A 16,489-nucleotide genomic window follows, 5' to 3' on the forward strand; every position below is an offset into this window, starting at 1 on the left:
AGTTCACCCATTGGGGATTGATGAGAAGATGGGCATCATTTAAACACATTGTTGTGTATTCGCAACCAGGGTGGTTCAAGAACAAAGGAATGGTGGCTACTCTTTCAATTAATAGATGTGGGTAAAATGGGGTTTCTAAATCATGCTTGGAAACCAAATGGTGGTACTAATTCTTGATCGATTAACACAGAGGTCTGATTTATATGGCTCAGCCCACAGATAAATCTGTTTTTCTAGTAAATGATTCAGTCGCATCCCATCATGGTTTAAATGCACTTAGCACACCTCTTGTCTATTCATGTGTAGCAATAAGTGCACCAGTGATCAGTGCATACCATTAGCATGCTATGCTATCCCTAAATGTGGATGGAGCCGGTAGACGTGGTAACATAGGGGAAGGGCTACAGCTCAGGGCTAAAGCCTCTGCTTTGCATGCAGATGGTCACAGTCTTTCAGGTTTCAACCCCTGGCATCTCTTGGTAGGACTGGGAGAGACCGCTGTCTGAAATCCTGGAAAGCCCCTGCCAGTCAGTGTAGACAAAATCAAGCAAGATGGAACTTGCTATAAGGTAGTTTCCTATGTACCTAGATATGGTGTGATATTTATCCATAAAATTGGTGGGCCGCTTTTCACCACAGATGTGGTGTGTGTACACAAACATATCTATTTAAACCTCAGTGGCTGCTTTTGGGAGAGTGGAGAGCAATTCTGGTTTTGCACTGGTCATTTGGCCCAGAGTGTAGCAGCTAAGAGACTGATAGAGAAAGTGCAATCCCAATTGTGATGCTGGAGGGGGTTGAAATCAGCAGATGTGGCCCTCTTGCCAGGCTGTGCTGTTGCGGAGACCCCTGCAGACAGAGTGAGGCTGAGTGGACCAAGTTGAAAAATTAGTTTACTTTAGTCTGAAAAGCACATAAAGGAGAAGAGAAAATGCTCCAGTAGCCCATAAAAACTGGACAAATAATTGTAACTAATTAATTTCCCATAATTTTTTCCTATGGTTATTAGACTAGCCAAAATGAATTGTGCCTGAAGCAAAAGTTGGAGGCAATAGGGCTTCTTCTTTGGACAAAATATTCACGTCAAGTGAATTTTTAGAGAAGTGGGGGGAGGGATTTAGATGGGCTGGGAGGCTGGGTTGCATAACCCTAGATTGCCCCTGAATTTAACCTAAAGCAAAAATATTGAATCAGGCATTATAAATCAATAGGTATAATCAATGTGTGAATGGGGGATTGGGACTGGATCCACCAGTTGTGGCCCTGACCTCCACATATTGATTATTCCTTCTGCACAAAACCTGCATCAATAGGTTCTGGACTAAAGTAGATGTTTTGAATGCAATTAACGCAGACATTTTTCTTATGTAAGTAGCTGCCACAGTAAAGCCTCCAAGTCTTGCAGGTGGGCAAGGGAAGCTTGACTCTTTTCCTCCTAGCTGTGATCCTGACCAACATTCCTCTCCCAAATGTCTGTTTGCATTTCAAGCGAAATTTCTCCCCACCCCCACAAGACCTTGCTTAGACTTTCCTGTGGCTGGTGTTTACATAACAAAAGCGATACATGTTAATTACATTTATGCTATTGATGTCACGTCTAATTTCTGCACGTGCAAACTGCATCCTTTTAAAACGCAGGGTGCCGAAAGTGTGCACAGAATCAGATGTACTGACCGGTTAATATAGGGAGGTCAGGGATGAGGCCAGTGGGCACTGTTGTTGATTCTCCTTCCATGTGTTAAGTTTCAGAATTTCTAATTAGGGTAAAGATTAAATCGGAACATCCGGCTTGAGCAAAACCTCTGAGAAATCTCCGGGGAAGTTTTACAGCAAGGCTATCAATATTTCTCAGATGAGACTCGACCTGTCCCTGTCTATTGTAAACATATGATGTACAACTAGATTCGCTATTGTGCTAAATTATCTTAGGGCATATCTTAATGTTCTGTGATCCTTGCATACTGTACACACCTCCACAAAGCATTGCTTATTTCTTTTGCAGGCATCCTGACAGGCTTGCAGCCCTTTGCAAAGTATGCTGTAACCCTAACGGCCTGCACTTTGGCTGGCTGTACTGAGAGCTCGCATGCCTTGAACATCTCCACTCCACAAGAAGGTAAAGTAATTTCAAAGGTCTTGACTTCCACATTTCAGTCATGAATAATAAAATAGGAGAGGAGCTAAATGCTGCAAAGCCATTTGCTGGAAAACCCCAACCTAATTTGATGACAAAGTGCATTGCCAGACCATAATTGCTCCATTTTTTGGGGGGGTGCTAAAATGAATCAAACTCCATACCCTTTAATGACATGCATCTTTAATAGCTGTAATGCAGATTAATGGGCTTTTTAATTGCTGTTACATTGTTCATGCAAGAGCCTTGTCATTAATATGAAGCATCTGAAAGATTAATGAAAGCTTCCTCATTTTACTATGGCTCAGAAGTAAATCTAGAGACAGTCTGACTAAAAAGAATTGATTGTATGGCACAGTATGAAATTGAGAATCAAATGGTTGATTTCCATGGTCTCTTTTAACTGCTAAACACCAGCACAGGCAACAATTATTTCAGCCTGATGGAACCTCAAAATGCCAATTGGGCCGTTTATTAATCTGTTGTACTTGAAACTTAAAAGTTGCAAGCATAAATTATCATTTCTGAAGCTGGTATTAAGCTCAAGAGCAGCTAGAAAGAGAAATTATGTTCGGGTTTTGCTTTTAGAGACTAGCTCAGTAACTTCTTCTGTGTATCAATTACTGAGGAAAGGGTTCTCAAAAGATTTGAAAGAATATTTATCTTAAACATAAAAGAAAATAACTTGAGCCAGACTGTAAAATTACACCAGTAAATAGCTTTCCCCATGAAATCAAAATTGTTTGTTTCCTTGATGGCAAATTTATGCTACCATAACAGAAAGAAGGATCTGGCCCTAATATTATTTCAAAGAAGGCCCATAAGTTAACACAACCTTCTTTGTTTCTTCTATTACTATATGAATGATGTTCTTTTAAGAATTTACCTTCAACAAAGTTTACCTTCAAGTGATCCAGTAGCAGAAGGTGATGCTGACTCACTACCTAAGGAGACAAAGTTCACACCCCAGCATACCTGGCAAGTCCCGGACTGCAGAATCTGGGACCGGCAGCCGCGCGACACCAGAAGTTGCGTCTACGCACTTCCGGACATGCGTAGACACGACTTTCGAAGCCGGTGCCGCAACTTCTGGCATAGACGCAACTTCTGGTGTCGCTTTGCCCATCTATGGGCACCAAAAATGGCCGGCGCTGGCTTCGAAAGTTGTGTCTACGCATGTCCGGAAGTGCGTAGACGCAACTTCCGGTGTCGTTCTGCCCATCTATGGGCACTCAGGGCTGATTTCCTTCAGAATGGATAGGTTTGATCTTCTTGCAGTCCATGGGACTCTCAAGAGTCCCCTCCAGCACCCTAGATAGCTGCCTAATAATTTTAGAATCTGCATACTCAAAAGAACTGTGGCTCATCTCTTTTCTCTCAATTGTTGCTTCTGAGTTGGAGTTATTATTGCTGGCATTCATCTGTCTCGAGAAACTCGAGGCTTAACTCCTCCCCTGCTAACCAAAAAATGCAACCCTCCAAATTTATTTTACCTGTTGTGTCGTGGGTTTCTTAATAGTAGTCATTCAGTGACAACATCTTCATGATAACAGCTCTTTATTTAAGGCAACAAGACAAGACTGACTCTGAGGACAGGAAAGCTACATTTATAGGGACAGGGGACTAGCTAGAAAGGGATACATTTTGGAGGGAACAATATCAGGCAATCACAGTGCTGCCTTTTGGAGAGAACCAATAAGATAGAGGATCCAAATACAGCAGCTTAAATGAACCAATAGTAGCTGAACCAAAAGGCAGTTACTTTACCCTAAAGCACATACAGACAATAGTAACGCAGATATAAAATCCTTAGACTCAATACACAACACCACCTATTTTTATTTTATTCAAAGATTTATATTCCACCCTTGAAATAAAATGTACCAGATCATCTTATACAACTCTGAATTAAAATAGCTCACTAAAATACAAAGTTGCAAGAACAAAGCCCCCAAAACAAAAACAAAATTCTGGGTTAAAGACTTTGGTTATAAAGCTCAGCAAATACAATAAAGATACAAATCAGTTAAAACCTATGAAATCAGAAATGACTTAAAATGGCTGCTGAACTAAAAAGGACTTCAATATGCAATAGAAGTTCAACAAGGAAATGAGTTCAAGGCCACAAATTGCCCATGCCTGATGCACAGCCAAGGTGATATGGGGCAAGGCAAAATGGGTTGCCAATTCTCCTTCTTCCTCGCAAACAGCACTTCTTATTTTTGAGGGCCAGCATTGGGATGTATGCCTTGGCTGGCAGACCTGCTTGGCTCTCAATAGGTGAGAGGACTATACACTCATGGCTTTTGCAAGACTGCTTTGCAAACAAAGATAAGGTGTTGTTGTTTTTTTGCTTGCAAAGGGTGTGTGTCTGCTCCATTTGGGATTTGAATTTGGATTTGGGATTTGATTTTGTGAGAATTCATAAGAAACGATCATGAACCTGCATGCATTCATTACAAGCATATCTGAGTGTAATCCATTTAACTCCAGCCATTCCCAAAAGTTGTGTCAAAAACCCAGTCAAGCCTGGGCATGTGTATGGAGGTCCTGGGCTGTCCAGACACCAAGACCCCCCTCTTGACCTCGCTGATGTGGTTCAAATGAAAGCAGAGCATCTGGTATCAGCTTGGCTGTAGGAGTTGGCTGGAAGGAGGCGTACAATATGCCTTCCAACCATTTTAGGAACTCCATTCTGGATTTGTGTAGGGTTTACTGCATATGGTAATTCTCATGCGGACTGACTTTTAGTTCCTTAATCATCACCATTTGTGCACTGTTTATATGAATCTATGCACAGATGCCATTCACAAACATCAGTTCTAGGTTACTTTGAAATGTATCTTTCAGTATTTCCTATTTATTTATGTATTTAAAAATAATTTATATCCTGTTTTTTTTCTCCCCGAAGCGAACCCTATAGCATACAATAAAGAGTAAAAAGCAATAAAATGTCTACTGAAATACTGAAGTCCCATTCCAAATCCCTAAATCCTGTTAGCTTCTAGAGTCTTCTAAATGCACTCACTGATATTTTAGTGAATTGATAAGTTAATGCTCTGCTACTATTTGTCAATGGAAATTAGATTATTTGTGGATGACTCTGAAAAAACAAACAAATTGCAATTACATAAATATGGAAGTCAAGCATTACCATGGACATATAATAGTATCTGAGGACTTCTTTTGTAAAACATTTAGCTCTTATTTCTCTCTTCTAAATACTTGCAGTAGTGTAAACAAGCATTCTATAGGTGATTTGGAAACTAATCTCATATATGCAGATGTATTGTCATGTATATAATGATTTTTTTGCTTCACAAAAAAATCAAATAAAGCCATGGGGAACATGTGTTTTATCCCTCAGAAGGATTGGACATAAAGTCAATGTAAGCAGTTTCTATTTTGGGATGCTCATGTTGCATGCATAGTAACAATCCACTGATGATACAGAAGAATGACAACAATCATACCCTCTAGCTTTCATCATTCCCCCATTGAACCATTCATCACTTAACATGCACATTGCCAACCAGTATTGGCTGATGCTATGCAAAAGGCTTGTGAATGATCAGGCTGCACTTGGATCAAGAAGGCTGTTCCACAGCTTAGAGCAATGACAGAAGATTGTGGAGACCCTCTCTGGCATTGATCAGAATGAAGTTTAGTGTAAATAGCTACGGCATTTAGGTTTTATCTCATCCATTCCGACTGGATCAGGCCCTCCTTGCTTCTGCTTGAAGTCTTTTACACAGAACTGAGTATGCAGATTGCTTAGTAGTATTTCTCATTGACATAATTATATTAATTATTTCTTCTACACCAACTTTGTGTACTTGTCAAAATGGAAAAGCAGAAAGTACCGTTGTACCTACCTGAACGGTAGATTTCCTTGTCCAGTGTTGCATCGCTGAGTTGGGCTTACTTGTGTCTCTGGTGGACGACAGCAGGAGTATCTTTTTAAAGGAAAGAGGCTGGCCCCATCTTCAGTTTTGTGTACTGGGGGTGGGGGGCAAGGGTAGCTGATCTCCCCTTGTCTCTAGAGCAATGGGCCCACTTGTCCTATCTGGGAAATCCCTTCTCTCACAGATCATAGGAGAGGAAGCAATTTGGCCCTCTTAGTTGTATACCTGTAATGATCCTCTGGTACTAAAGGGATGGTGGCTGTAATTGCTGCTGCAAAGGGCTGCTCCAGTTTCCTGGTTGGGGGTTGGTGGCGATTGATGCCCATGCTTGTAGAGCTTCTGGGAGACTTTTTAGCATCCTAGCTACTGCCAATCCCAGCTGTGATCCACTACTTTGGCCCACAACCATGATTAGTGAAATCAAATAAACATTTTAGCTGGGTGGAAATACCTTGGGAGAGCCTGGGGAGGCTGCCCGCTTCTCTCTTCCTAAGTCAGATGGTGGAGAAGGAGGCAAGGGAGAGAAATATTTTAAACTACTTTTTTTAAAGAAATAAAACGACAGTAACTAGTAAGAGGGCTAAAAAGTGAAATGAGAAAGAATAAAGTAAGCCAAGATGAAGAAATAAGAGGAGCCGAAATGAATGTGATTGCTTTCTTGAAGCAGTAGTGAAAAACTGAAGAGGGGGCAGCCGCTTTCCTGTCAAAGCCTTCGTCCTCTAGAGGTGCAAATAAGAGCAACCCAGTGATGCTACACTGGCAAGAACAATTGGGGTTTTTTATTTTATTTTATTTTTAAAAAAATACATCTCTAATATATGTTAATTTTATATTGTCAAGTTGTTGTCTCCAAAATCTAAATAATTAGCTGTCATTGTTTTAAATTTTATTACAGATTTCAATGTAAAGTCTACTTTAGGTGTTATCATTTTTTTCTTCATTTCCCCCCCACAGCTCCACAAAATGTCCAGCCACCTACAGCTATTTCATTTCCCACATCTCTGTTCCTGAGTTGGGCTCCACCAAAAACACCGAATGGGATTATTACACAATATTATTTATACATGGATAATCAGCTTATTTATACTGGAAATGAAACAAAGCATATTGTCAAAGGTGAGTTATTTTTCAGAGTCCGGTATGGAATACAATGGAGAAGATATATTTTTACATTGTGTTTGGCATTTTAGACTGATTACCCTTTCCGAATCCAGCATCAGGCAATGTGGAATATATATGCGCAGGATATTCAATTCCAGTCCTGCTTCCCCTGTTTTTCCACTACACCACTCCAGTTGTCAGCCAGCGTTAGTACTTTTGTATACTTTGGGCTTTCTCCTGGCTTGCTGATACCTTCACCACTTCTGCATGGGTGATGCTGTTTTGGGTTCACACAACTAGGATAATCACTGTTATTTATGACATAGAACACTGTGGACTGGTTCACATAAGCCTGTTTGACCACAGTACCAAGGAGGTGACCTGCATGGCTGAATGAGCCATCACAAATCAGTTGCCATGGATTTTTATATTGGGGAAAGACAAACACAAGTCAGTGGAACCCGCTAGGTCAGTTTAAAATTTTCTACAGTGTATCATCAATTACACCAGCCCAGCCACTTGGCCCAGGAGGTACAGGACCGTCGTCACTGCTGATGGGTTCTGCCAGGATGCTAGAGGCTTGGCAGCTGCCTGAGAATGCAGGATGCAGATGCACCTGTGGAAGGGTGCTTCCTACCACTCTCACTGCACAAGTCTGGTCTAAAACACAGGACTGAACTATTAGTTGCACTGACTCACCACCCCGCTTTTATGTGAAATATGTGTGAAATTGGCCAGAATCTAAATACTCTGGCTTAACTAGTTTGTGGGACAAAACACAACTCATTTCCTGATGATACAGTTTCTTTAAATGTGTGGCATTTCTGCATTTTGAGTTAGTGCAGGAAAACTTTGAATGCATTCCGTTAAAATTTCTTGCTGTGCACATCCCATAAGCTACTAGTGTGGTGGGTCACTTCTGACACTGAAAAATGAGCCCAGTTAGAGAACCCCCTGAAGGCTGTTGATGTATACTATAATAAATAGTGCACACTTTAAGTCAAACTTTTTCATTCTGTATTCAAAGGTAATGGATTTTCCGTAACCATAGTAACCTTGGTGTATTTCTAGATAAATACATGAGGTATATACATTTTGGTTTTATTTTTGAATATAAACTACCACATTATGTATTGCTAATAATATGAAAAATAGGATATAGGTTCACATAATGACAGTTTAAACTAGTATGCATTTTTCTTCTGCAAAAAAATAAATATTTATCAAATGTATAGGTGCAATTAATATCCCCCCTCCAGGTTTTCCTATATTCTTGTAGTGTCGTTTATCTTTTGGGGCTTTTTTTTTCTTTTCAAGATCTCCATCAATCTTTTTTGTGTGTGCTTGTGTGTGTGCTGTCTTATTCTTCGGTTTCTAAGGATTTGGAATACGGACTGGTGGTAATATTATCATGAAAAGCATTATTAAAAGATCTGTGGGGAAAATGTTCTGTGATGCAGTTTGAGAACAATACAATTTATATATTTATAATTTTATGCCACTTTTTTGTAAAACAGGTAAAAACACTTTTGCAGTAAGACTAGGCAAGCTTGTAGTAACTCTTGTGAGATATCAGCAAAACATTCAATGACAGGAATCTCAATAACTGCTTTAGGTGTTTCCCAAGGGCTTAGAAATGCCCAATGGAATTAAAGAATAACTTCCCCCCTTTAAGCAGTGCAAACCACAGTACTGTACCACAAACCACTTTTTAAATTTAAAAAATTCCTTCCAGCAGTGGTAAACCTGTTGACGACTGTTAACGAGTGTTAACGACTGCAATTGATCTCACAGGAAAAAGCAAGGGGTGAGATGGCATAAGTAAGCTTTATCATGTATAATGAGATAAGAATCCAATGTCCAGGTCTGAATAAGGACACTGGATTCTTATCTCATTAAACATGATAAAGCTTTCTTATGCCATCTCACCCCTTGCTTTTTCCTGCAAGACCAATTGCAGTCATTAAAAGTCATCAACAGGTTTAGCACTCCTATCAGCCAATCACCCATTCCCACCACCCTTCTGAGTAATACCCCGTCCTACCTTCTGACTATACATAAGGGTCTGGTGACTTCTGTTTCACTGTATCTGAAGAAGTGTGCATGCACACAAAAGCTCATAGCTATGACAAACTTAGTTGGTCTCTAAGGTGCTACTGGAAGTATTTTTTTACTTTTTGTTTCGACTAAGTCAGACTAACACGGCTACCTACCTGTAACTAGCACTTTTTAAATGCTCATCAATATCCAAGAGACTTACCACGATATAGTGTAGGTAGCTATTCAAGAAACTCAAAGCTAAACCCTTGTGGGTCACGTGGAACTAGTTGTACAGTTCTTTGGACTCAGGCCTCTGTGGCTGACAGCCTCTACCTGAGCTAAAGAACTGAATCTAGTAGGATGTAATAAACTATCTAGGCTTGTTGCTGGAATGCAAGCGGTGACAGGAGCAAGAAACAATAACTATAGTGTGTGTTCCTCTTATCATCTCCTGGGGGGTGGCTGGGCAGTTTGAACCCAAAGGGATGGGACAAATGTATAGGCAGCAGAGCAGTTATAGCAGCAATGAGGAGGTAGGCCCATGTGGGGGACGGGTCCTATTAAAGGCATCTTTCTCAGTGACCTCCAAAATCCTGGGGCTGCCACTGGGTTGTCCAGGTTAACTTTAATTGCTTTGAGCTTAGCCAGGCTCATCCTCAGGAGAGGAAAAGATCATTCTTAGGCTCCCAGGTGATCTGTTTGTTGAAGATTTATCCTAATTTGTTAGCTTAAAGTTTGTGTGGAGGTTAGATGACCAGCTCTTTATTGAGCGTTCATTCTTATTTGTTTTGGGGAGGGGGATATTAAATGATGTTGCATCAAGCTTTATCCTACACTTTCCAGTGCATACCCCCATCACTTTCCTTATCGTTAAAACCTTCAGTTTCTTTCATGGGCTGTGTGCTTTTTGTCCAAGAACTCCAAATCAGCTTGAATTATGCAACTGAATTTACTGGTATGTGAATCCCATCTGGAAACAGTGGCAGCCTAGAAGCGCTCTGAGCCAATCCAAATCATGCCTTTCGATCTCAGCTATCACATGAGTAGCAATGCAGCTTCTAAATGATGAAAAGGCCATCAAGGGAAAAGGGGAAAAACTGTGGCCAAATCCAACTAATCCTATGTGTGCTTTCCTGGGAGTAAACTCATATTGAGTTCAGTGAGACTTTCTTTGGAGGAAATGTTCACAATACACCATACAACCTTCCCTTTTTAATGCTTAGGGTTTGTGAAAATGATAAGAAACTAAACCACCAATACCCCAAAATTACAATGGGTTGATTATGCTGGGTTTATGGAATAATCAAGCATCTCACTTAGCGTTATAATGCAAACATAAGATGGCAGAGTCTGACTGACAACAGTGACATCGCCATTGATCGGTGCTGAGTGTCATTAATTCTGCAGATCTGGGTTGCAGATTCAGCATGCCCGAAATCAAAGGGCAAAGCGGGCTAGCTGAGTTTGGCATATCAGTGTTTTAGCTTGAAAACAGATGGATTTAGGCCATTTACTTGGTGTAACATTATGGGGATCAGTAGAGAAGAGAAGAGGCGTATGTCTATTTGTGGCATGTCTGCTGTATCACTTCCTCTAGCCATGCATTTGGGCAGTGTTAAATAAAATCTCCTTATTTAAAATCCTTTTAAATAGTGTTTAAATATTTCCTGCTGATACAATCTGCTAAAGTGGTTATCCTTGCAGCAGATTTCAGTTAACCTTGTCGCAGATACTAAGCCCAAAGCTTCGTTGACTTTTAGGGGCCTTGATTATGGAGCAAAACCTAATGGTGTTATTATAAGACCACAGCTGGACAAGCTTCTGGAGTCCCTTGTCCTTTGATCAGATTTGGGTAACATAATGATCCAGGGGAGAACACACACGCACTGTCTGTGCCTCGACTGCTGAGCACTTGGCTATGAGGAAAACGCTTTCTAAAAATAAGCACAGAGATAATGACACAAAAAGCTTTTACCAAAAATCTAGCAAAAACCTTTGTCAGAACATTCACAACCATATGGTGGTAAGTAAAGGCAACTTCATATATTGGTTGCAGCTCTGGATTATGACACTATTGTGTTTTTGTTGTACATTTATAATGATTATTTGTATTTGTGAGGCACTTAGATCATTATCTGGAAAACCCAGTACTGTGTTGAATTGATGACGACTAGGGTTATGGGACCAGGTGGCGCTGTGGTTAAACCACTGAGCCTAGGGCTTGCTGATCAGAAGGTCGGTGGTTCGAATCCCTGTGACGGGGTGAGCTCCCGTTGCTTGGTCCCAGCTCCTGCCAACCTAGCAGTTCAAAAGCACGTCAAAATGCAAGTAGATAAATAGGAACCGCTACAGCGGGAAGGTAAATGGCGTGTCCATGTGCTGCTCTGGTTTGCCAGAAGCGGCTTTGTCATGCTGGCCACATGACCTGTAAGCTATACACCGGCTCCCTCGGCCAATAAGGTGAGATGAGCGCGCAACCCCATAGTCGGTCACGACTGGACCTAATGGTCAGGGGTCCCTTTACCTTTACCTTTTTAGGGTTTAAGGAGGATTCTGTTTTAGCAGTTTTATGCACAGCATTTGGTGATTCCAGCTTGACAGAGCTTTGGAATGGTCATATTTATTGAAATACAACAAGAGCCGATCAAACAGTGAGAGCAGGTGACCTTACTCATTGCACTTTCCCATCTTGCCTTGGGGTATGTGGGGGCTGAACATGTACAAAGTGCCCCTGAAGTAGAGCATTTCCCCTATTGTACCTGCCCAGCCCTGTGGACACTCCAGACCACTCCCAATATTGTAGCTGTAGATGCTGACTGTTGTGTGGCCACAACCCTGTAATACCCCACGGAGGCATACTGTGGCCTTAATTTGTTCTCCTGCCCCACACCAAAGGCCTTTGCAACCATCCTTCAGGTAAGGGATGGGGGTGCAGCAAATTTGTTCCCACTAACTGCTATCCATCAGCTGTGTGGTGTAGTGGTTAAGAGCGGTAAACTCGTAATCTGGGGAACCGGGTTCGCGTCTCCGCTCCTCCACATGCAGCTGCTGGGTGACCTTGGGCTAGTCACACTTCTTTGAAGTCTCTCAGCCTCACTCACCTCACAGAGTGTTTGTTGTGGGGGAGGAAGGGAAAGGAGAATGTTAGCCGCTTTGAGACTCCTTCGGGTAGTGATAAAGTGGGATATCAAATCCAAACTCTTCTTCTTCTTCTAATCTACTTTATGGGGTTCTTTGAAGGTAAAATGGAATAACTCATGTAAATACATTACTTCTGCTCACCAAAGTGTGCTAGCAACAATGGTAGCAAGATGGTGGAAGGAAGATTATTTCTGAGGCATATGAGAATTGCTGGGTTTCATCTGTCTCTCTATGTCAGAGGTTTTCAATTTTTTTGAATCCATGGCTTGCTTGACCATCTAAATTCTTTCCTCTGTGGGGAAACACATTCTGAGCCTCAGTTATGTTACCCCTTGCCTGCAGAGCTGGCAGTCCCTCATGCCTTTTCCAACATCCTCCTTTGTGGAGTGTTCCCTCAGCCTCCTCTCCTCTCCCTCTCCTTGGGAGTGCTCTGAGCAGCCGCTCCTGGCATGGGCGTAGGCAGGGGGGCAGGAGGGGGAAATTGCCCCCCCCCAGAAGCAAAAGGCTAAGGGGCGCAGAGTGGCAGCCCCAGGCTCCCGCTCCCAGCATGAAGCTCCAGAGGCGCGCAGGGAGCGTAAGTGGAGGAGCGCTAAGCGGGAGCGGGGAATGTAAGCGGAGGAGGCAGCCACAGGCTCGCGTTCCCTGCGTGCCTCTGGAGCTTCGCGCCGGGAACGGGAGCCTGGGGCCGCCTCCTCGGAAGACCTGGGAGGTGCGGAGGAGGCAGCGCCAGGAACGGGAGCCTGGGGCTGCCTCCTCAGAAGACCTGGGAGGCGCGGAGGAGGCAGCCATAGGCTCGCGTTCCCCGCACACCTCTGGAGCTCTGCTCCCGGCGCGTGGGGCTGCCTCCTCGGAAGAGCTGGAAGGGCGCAGACCACGTAGCCCCGCCCACATTCCCACTGTGGCCTCTCCCCTCCCACCCCTCCCCCGCCCCTTGCCCCCCCCTAATTTTGATCCTGGGTACACCCCTGGCTCCTGGTTTCTGACCCAGCACCCCTGCCCCAAAGAGAGGTGCTTCCTCACGCTACTCCACAGGGACCTGGGAAGAGGATGTTTCCAGCATTAGTAGTTTGACAGAGACTGGCTGAAGGTGGATGTGAAGCCACCATCTTACTCGCCTTGAGTGGCAACAGTGGGCACTGTCAGGCCTGCATAGTGGAAAGGCTGCCCTTTGGCTCCAGACACTTGGTTCTCAGGCAAGCATTGCACACAACAAGCAGAAGAAAGGCCAGCACAGTGCCTGCCTTTCTGTTCAGCTTCCCTACCTGTCTGTCTGTTCCCAACAGCAAGGACTGGCAGATGCGCTGGCTGGGCTCCCACACCCACTTGCTTGCTTACTCTGAGGTCAGCTCAGCTCAGCATCCCCTGGCCAGCTCCAGAGGAATCATTCACCTGGGGAGCTTGTAGTCAGGTCCGCTGCAACACAGCCATGCAAGCCTATGGGAGGCAGAGATGCAAGAGGGCATCAGAAGAGGGAGGGGAGACCAGTGTTGCCGGTTGTATCCCTGACCATCATTCAAGGCACCCTAGGGTGCCATGGCACACTGGTTGAAAGCCATTGCTTTATGTTCTTAGGGTACAGCATTGCAACCAGAATTTAAACAATGTCCCAGCAGCCATAGGAACTCTAAATCAGGATACTGAGGCTAAATGGGGGAAACCTAGATGCTTTTACATGCATTTGCTATTAACAGGAATTTACATATCTATTTTAATTGTGTTTTCACTTATGCCACTCTAAGGTTTTAAGCATCATGTTGCTTTCAACCTGCTTTAACGAGCTCTTTTAAGTTTCAGATTCTATTTAAAAACGAACCATTCTAGAAATTGAATTTCCCTGGTAGGGTCTTTCTGTAGTTTCTTTTACATTTCCTGGAATCAAAAGCATTGCATTAATTAGTTTGCACAGTAAGCAACAACTTGCAGGGTAGATGATCCTAGAATTACTGGGCAGTGGCTAATGTTGTAAAACAGAGTGTTGTACTGGGAAGTGGGAATGTAAACTGGAAATGAAGAATTGTGTTTGAAGGAAAATAATGTTGTCAGTGTAGATATTACAGGCACTGTGTAATATATAGATATTACAAGAACTGTGACCTATATAGCAGGATAATTATTGTTGGCTGGCTGTTAACCCCTGGGCTGTAACTGAACATTACAGGTGTATCACATCAAATGCACCTGCTGCGCTGGGGACTACCTGGTCTAGGATGGTAATGAATGATGGCAACACAACCAGTGGATGTAGTAGAGACCCAAAAGCGATAGTTTATTATCGGCCTCTAAAGATTTAACATTTAACAGTATTCTCCTGTGAGGCACACGGGGAATAATATTACACATTATATGGAAGTTTCCACTTACTGCTGAAGGACGCAAATCACCCTTGAAGCCATTGGAAGTGTTAGCTGTTTCTGGAGGGAACCTGAGCCATTCTCTGCTACCGTGAAGTTACTGGAAATTGTGTGACTGAATTGAGAAGCAGGGTCATTCATATGCCGTGTCTAAATTTCTCATTTGCCCCTACTAGAACATGTCCTATGCATTCTTGCTCATTAAGCAACAGAATATACTATGGCATAATAGTATTACAGAGGTATGTTAACCAAGGGTTAGCTGGCTATTTCCCATCCTTTAACTCTTTCCCATCCTTTAGAAAAAATATATATGTTCATAAGTATATATGCTCATAAATATATATGTTCATAAGTGTCAGGGGTTCTTGCGACTACTCTAGAGTAACGACGCTCCTCATGCTTGTCTTTAAACAGTTTTTATTAGTGCAGTCTATTTACAGTGAGACAGGTGTGTAAAAACATGTCTGCTCATTCCGATGCAGAATCCGGCACTGCCCCCCCACGTGATCTTCTCCAACATAGGAGTCTCGGGACAGTGAATCTCCTCCCTTTCTTTCTCCTGCGTAATTCCGGAACTGGAGGAAAGGGTCTACGCTCCATGCTTTCCTTCTCCCCCTCTCTTTCCTCCCTCCTGTGTAGCCAGGGATCTCCCATGCTGCTGGAGCCCTGGCCCTCTCTCTCCACTTCCTGACTGGCCTCCTCAGAGCCCTCGCTTCCATCACTGCTTGGGGTGGAGCTACTTCAGATGCAAGGGGGAGGTTCTCTGTACTTTCTTCCCCTTACAATAAGTATTAACTGTTCATAAGTATTAACATATAAATATATGTTCATAAGTATTAACTGTCCAAGGCTCAAACTACATTTTATGAAGAGTTCCATTATTCTTCCTTCTGTATTTTTTAAATGTTTGAGTAGAAAATCTGCTTTAAATGGAAATAATAAAGTAAAGTAGGAATTGCAGAGTTAATAAAATACCAAGCTCTTGGGTCTTTAATATCTGCATAGTGTCCAGTCATGGTGAATGTGCTAGGTTGGACATAAGGCATTGCAACTGGGGCCTATAAAGAATGTGACGACCTGGCCCTTAAAGGGTATGGTTCCTAGTCCTTTCACTCCAGGTCACTTGCCAGTTTAAATCATCAGCAGGTCACACACTCCTGGGAATTTATACTTTCCTTAGATATTGACAGTATGATTCAAGGTTGCTATTTTTATCAGGCAAAAAACTTAAAGTGCTCTGACATTCAAAAGCATCCTAAACTAAGCCTGTGGTATTTTCAAATTTACAATTGCATTTTGAAATTTACAAGCAGAAATGTTGTAATATATTAAACCCATACTTTCGGTTCTATTGAGGGAAAACAAAGAAAAGAATTCTCACTCAGAACTATAATTTTCTTCATGACTGAAAATTGAGGCCAGGAAAGGCAAGACCTTTATTTCCTGTTATGTGGAATATATAACTGGCTGATGAGAGCAGCTGACTATCAGTTTGGTTTCTGGTAAGGGATCAATATAGCAACTGCCCGGCAAGAAGAAGAGTACTGTACCCACTTGGCCTTATTAAGTGGCAACAAAGAACATAGCACAGGCAGTTTTGCATGCCACAAGGTTCAAGGTATATACGCTTAGATAATATACCAGCATGCCTAAATCTGGATGCTGGGGGAAAACACGCTTCTTAGTTTGATTATATGTTCAGAGACAGGGCAGGATCTAAACAGCTGCTTCAGGTGAGGAAAAAGGCTTTGCACACAGTGGGATTTTGATTGTTTTTCTTTGAAGCCAAAAGTGGTTTGCAAGTCAACACAGAA

General features: G+C 42.6%; 1 protein-coding gene across 1 annotated transcript in view; it reads left to right on the forward strand.

Annotated features, from left to right (window-relative positions):
• USH2A (usherin) overlaps window positions 1–16,489 on the forward strand; it is a 455,954-nt gene that overhangs the window by 183,934 nt on the left and 255,531 nt on the right. The window contains exons 31-32 of the mRNA XM_088666687.1: window positions 2,003–2,116; window positions 6,994–7,155. Of these exons, the coding sequence (XP_088522813.1) occupies window positions 2,003–2,116; window positions 6,994–7,155 (276 nt within the window). The remainder of the gene's footprint in view (window positions 1–2,002; window positions 2,117–6,993; window positions 7,156–16,489) is intronic.

Source organism: Zootoca vivipara, chromosome 3 (assembly GCF_965207765.1).
Source record: "Zootoca vivipara chromosome 3, rZooViv2.hap1.1, whole genome shotgun sequence".
NCBI lineage: Eukaryota > Metazoa > Chordata > Lepidosauria > Squamata > Lacertidae > Zootoca > Zootoca vivipara.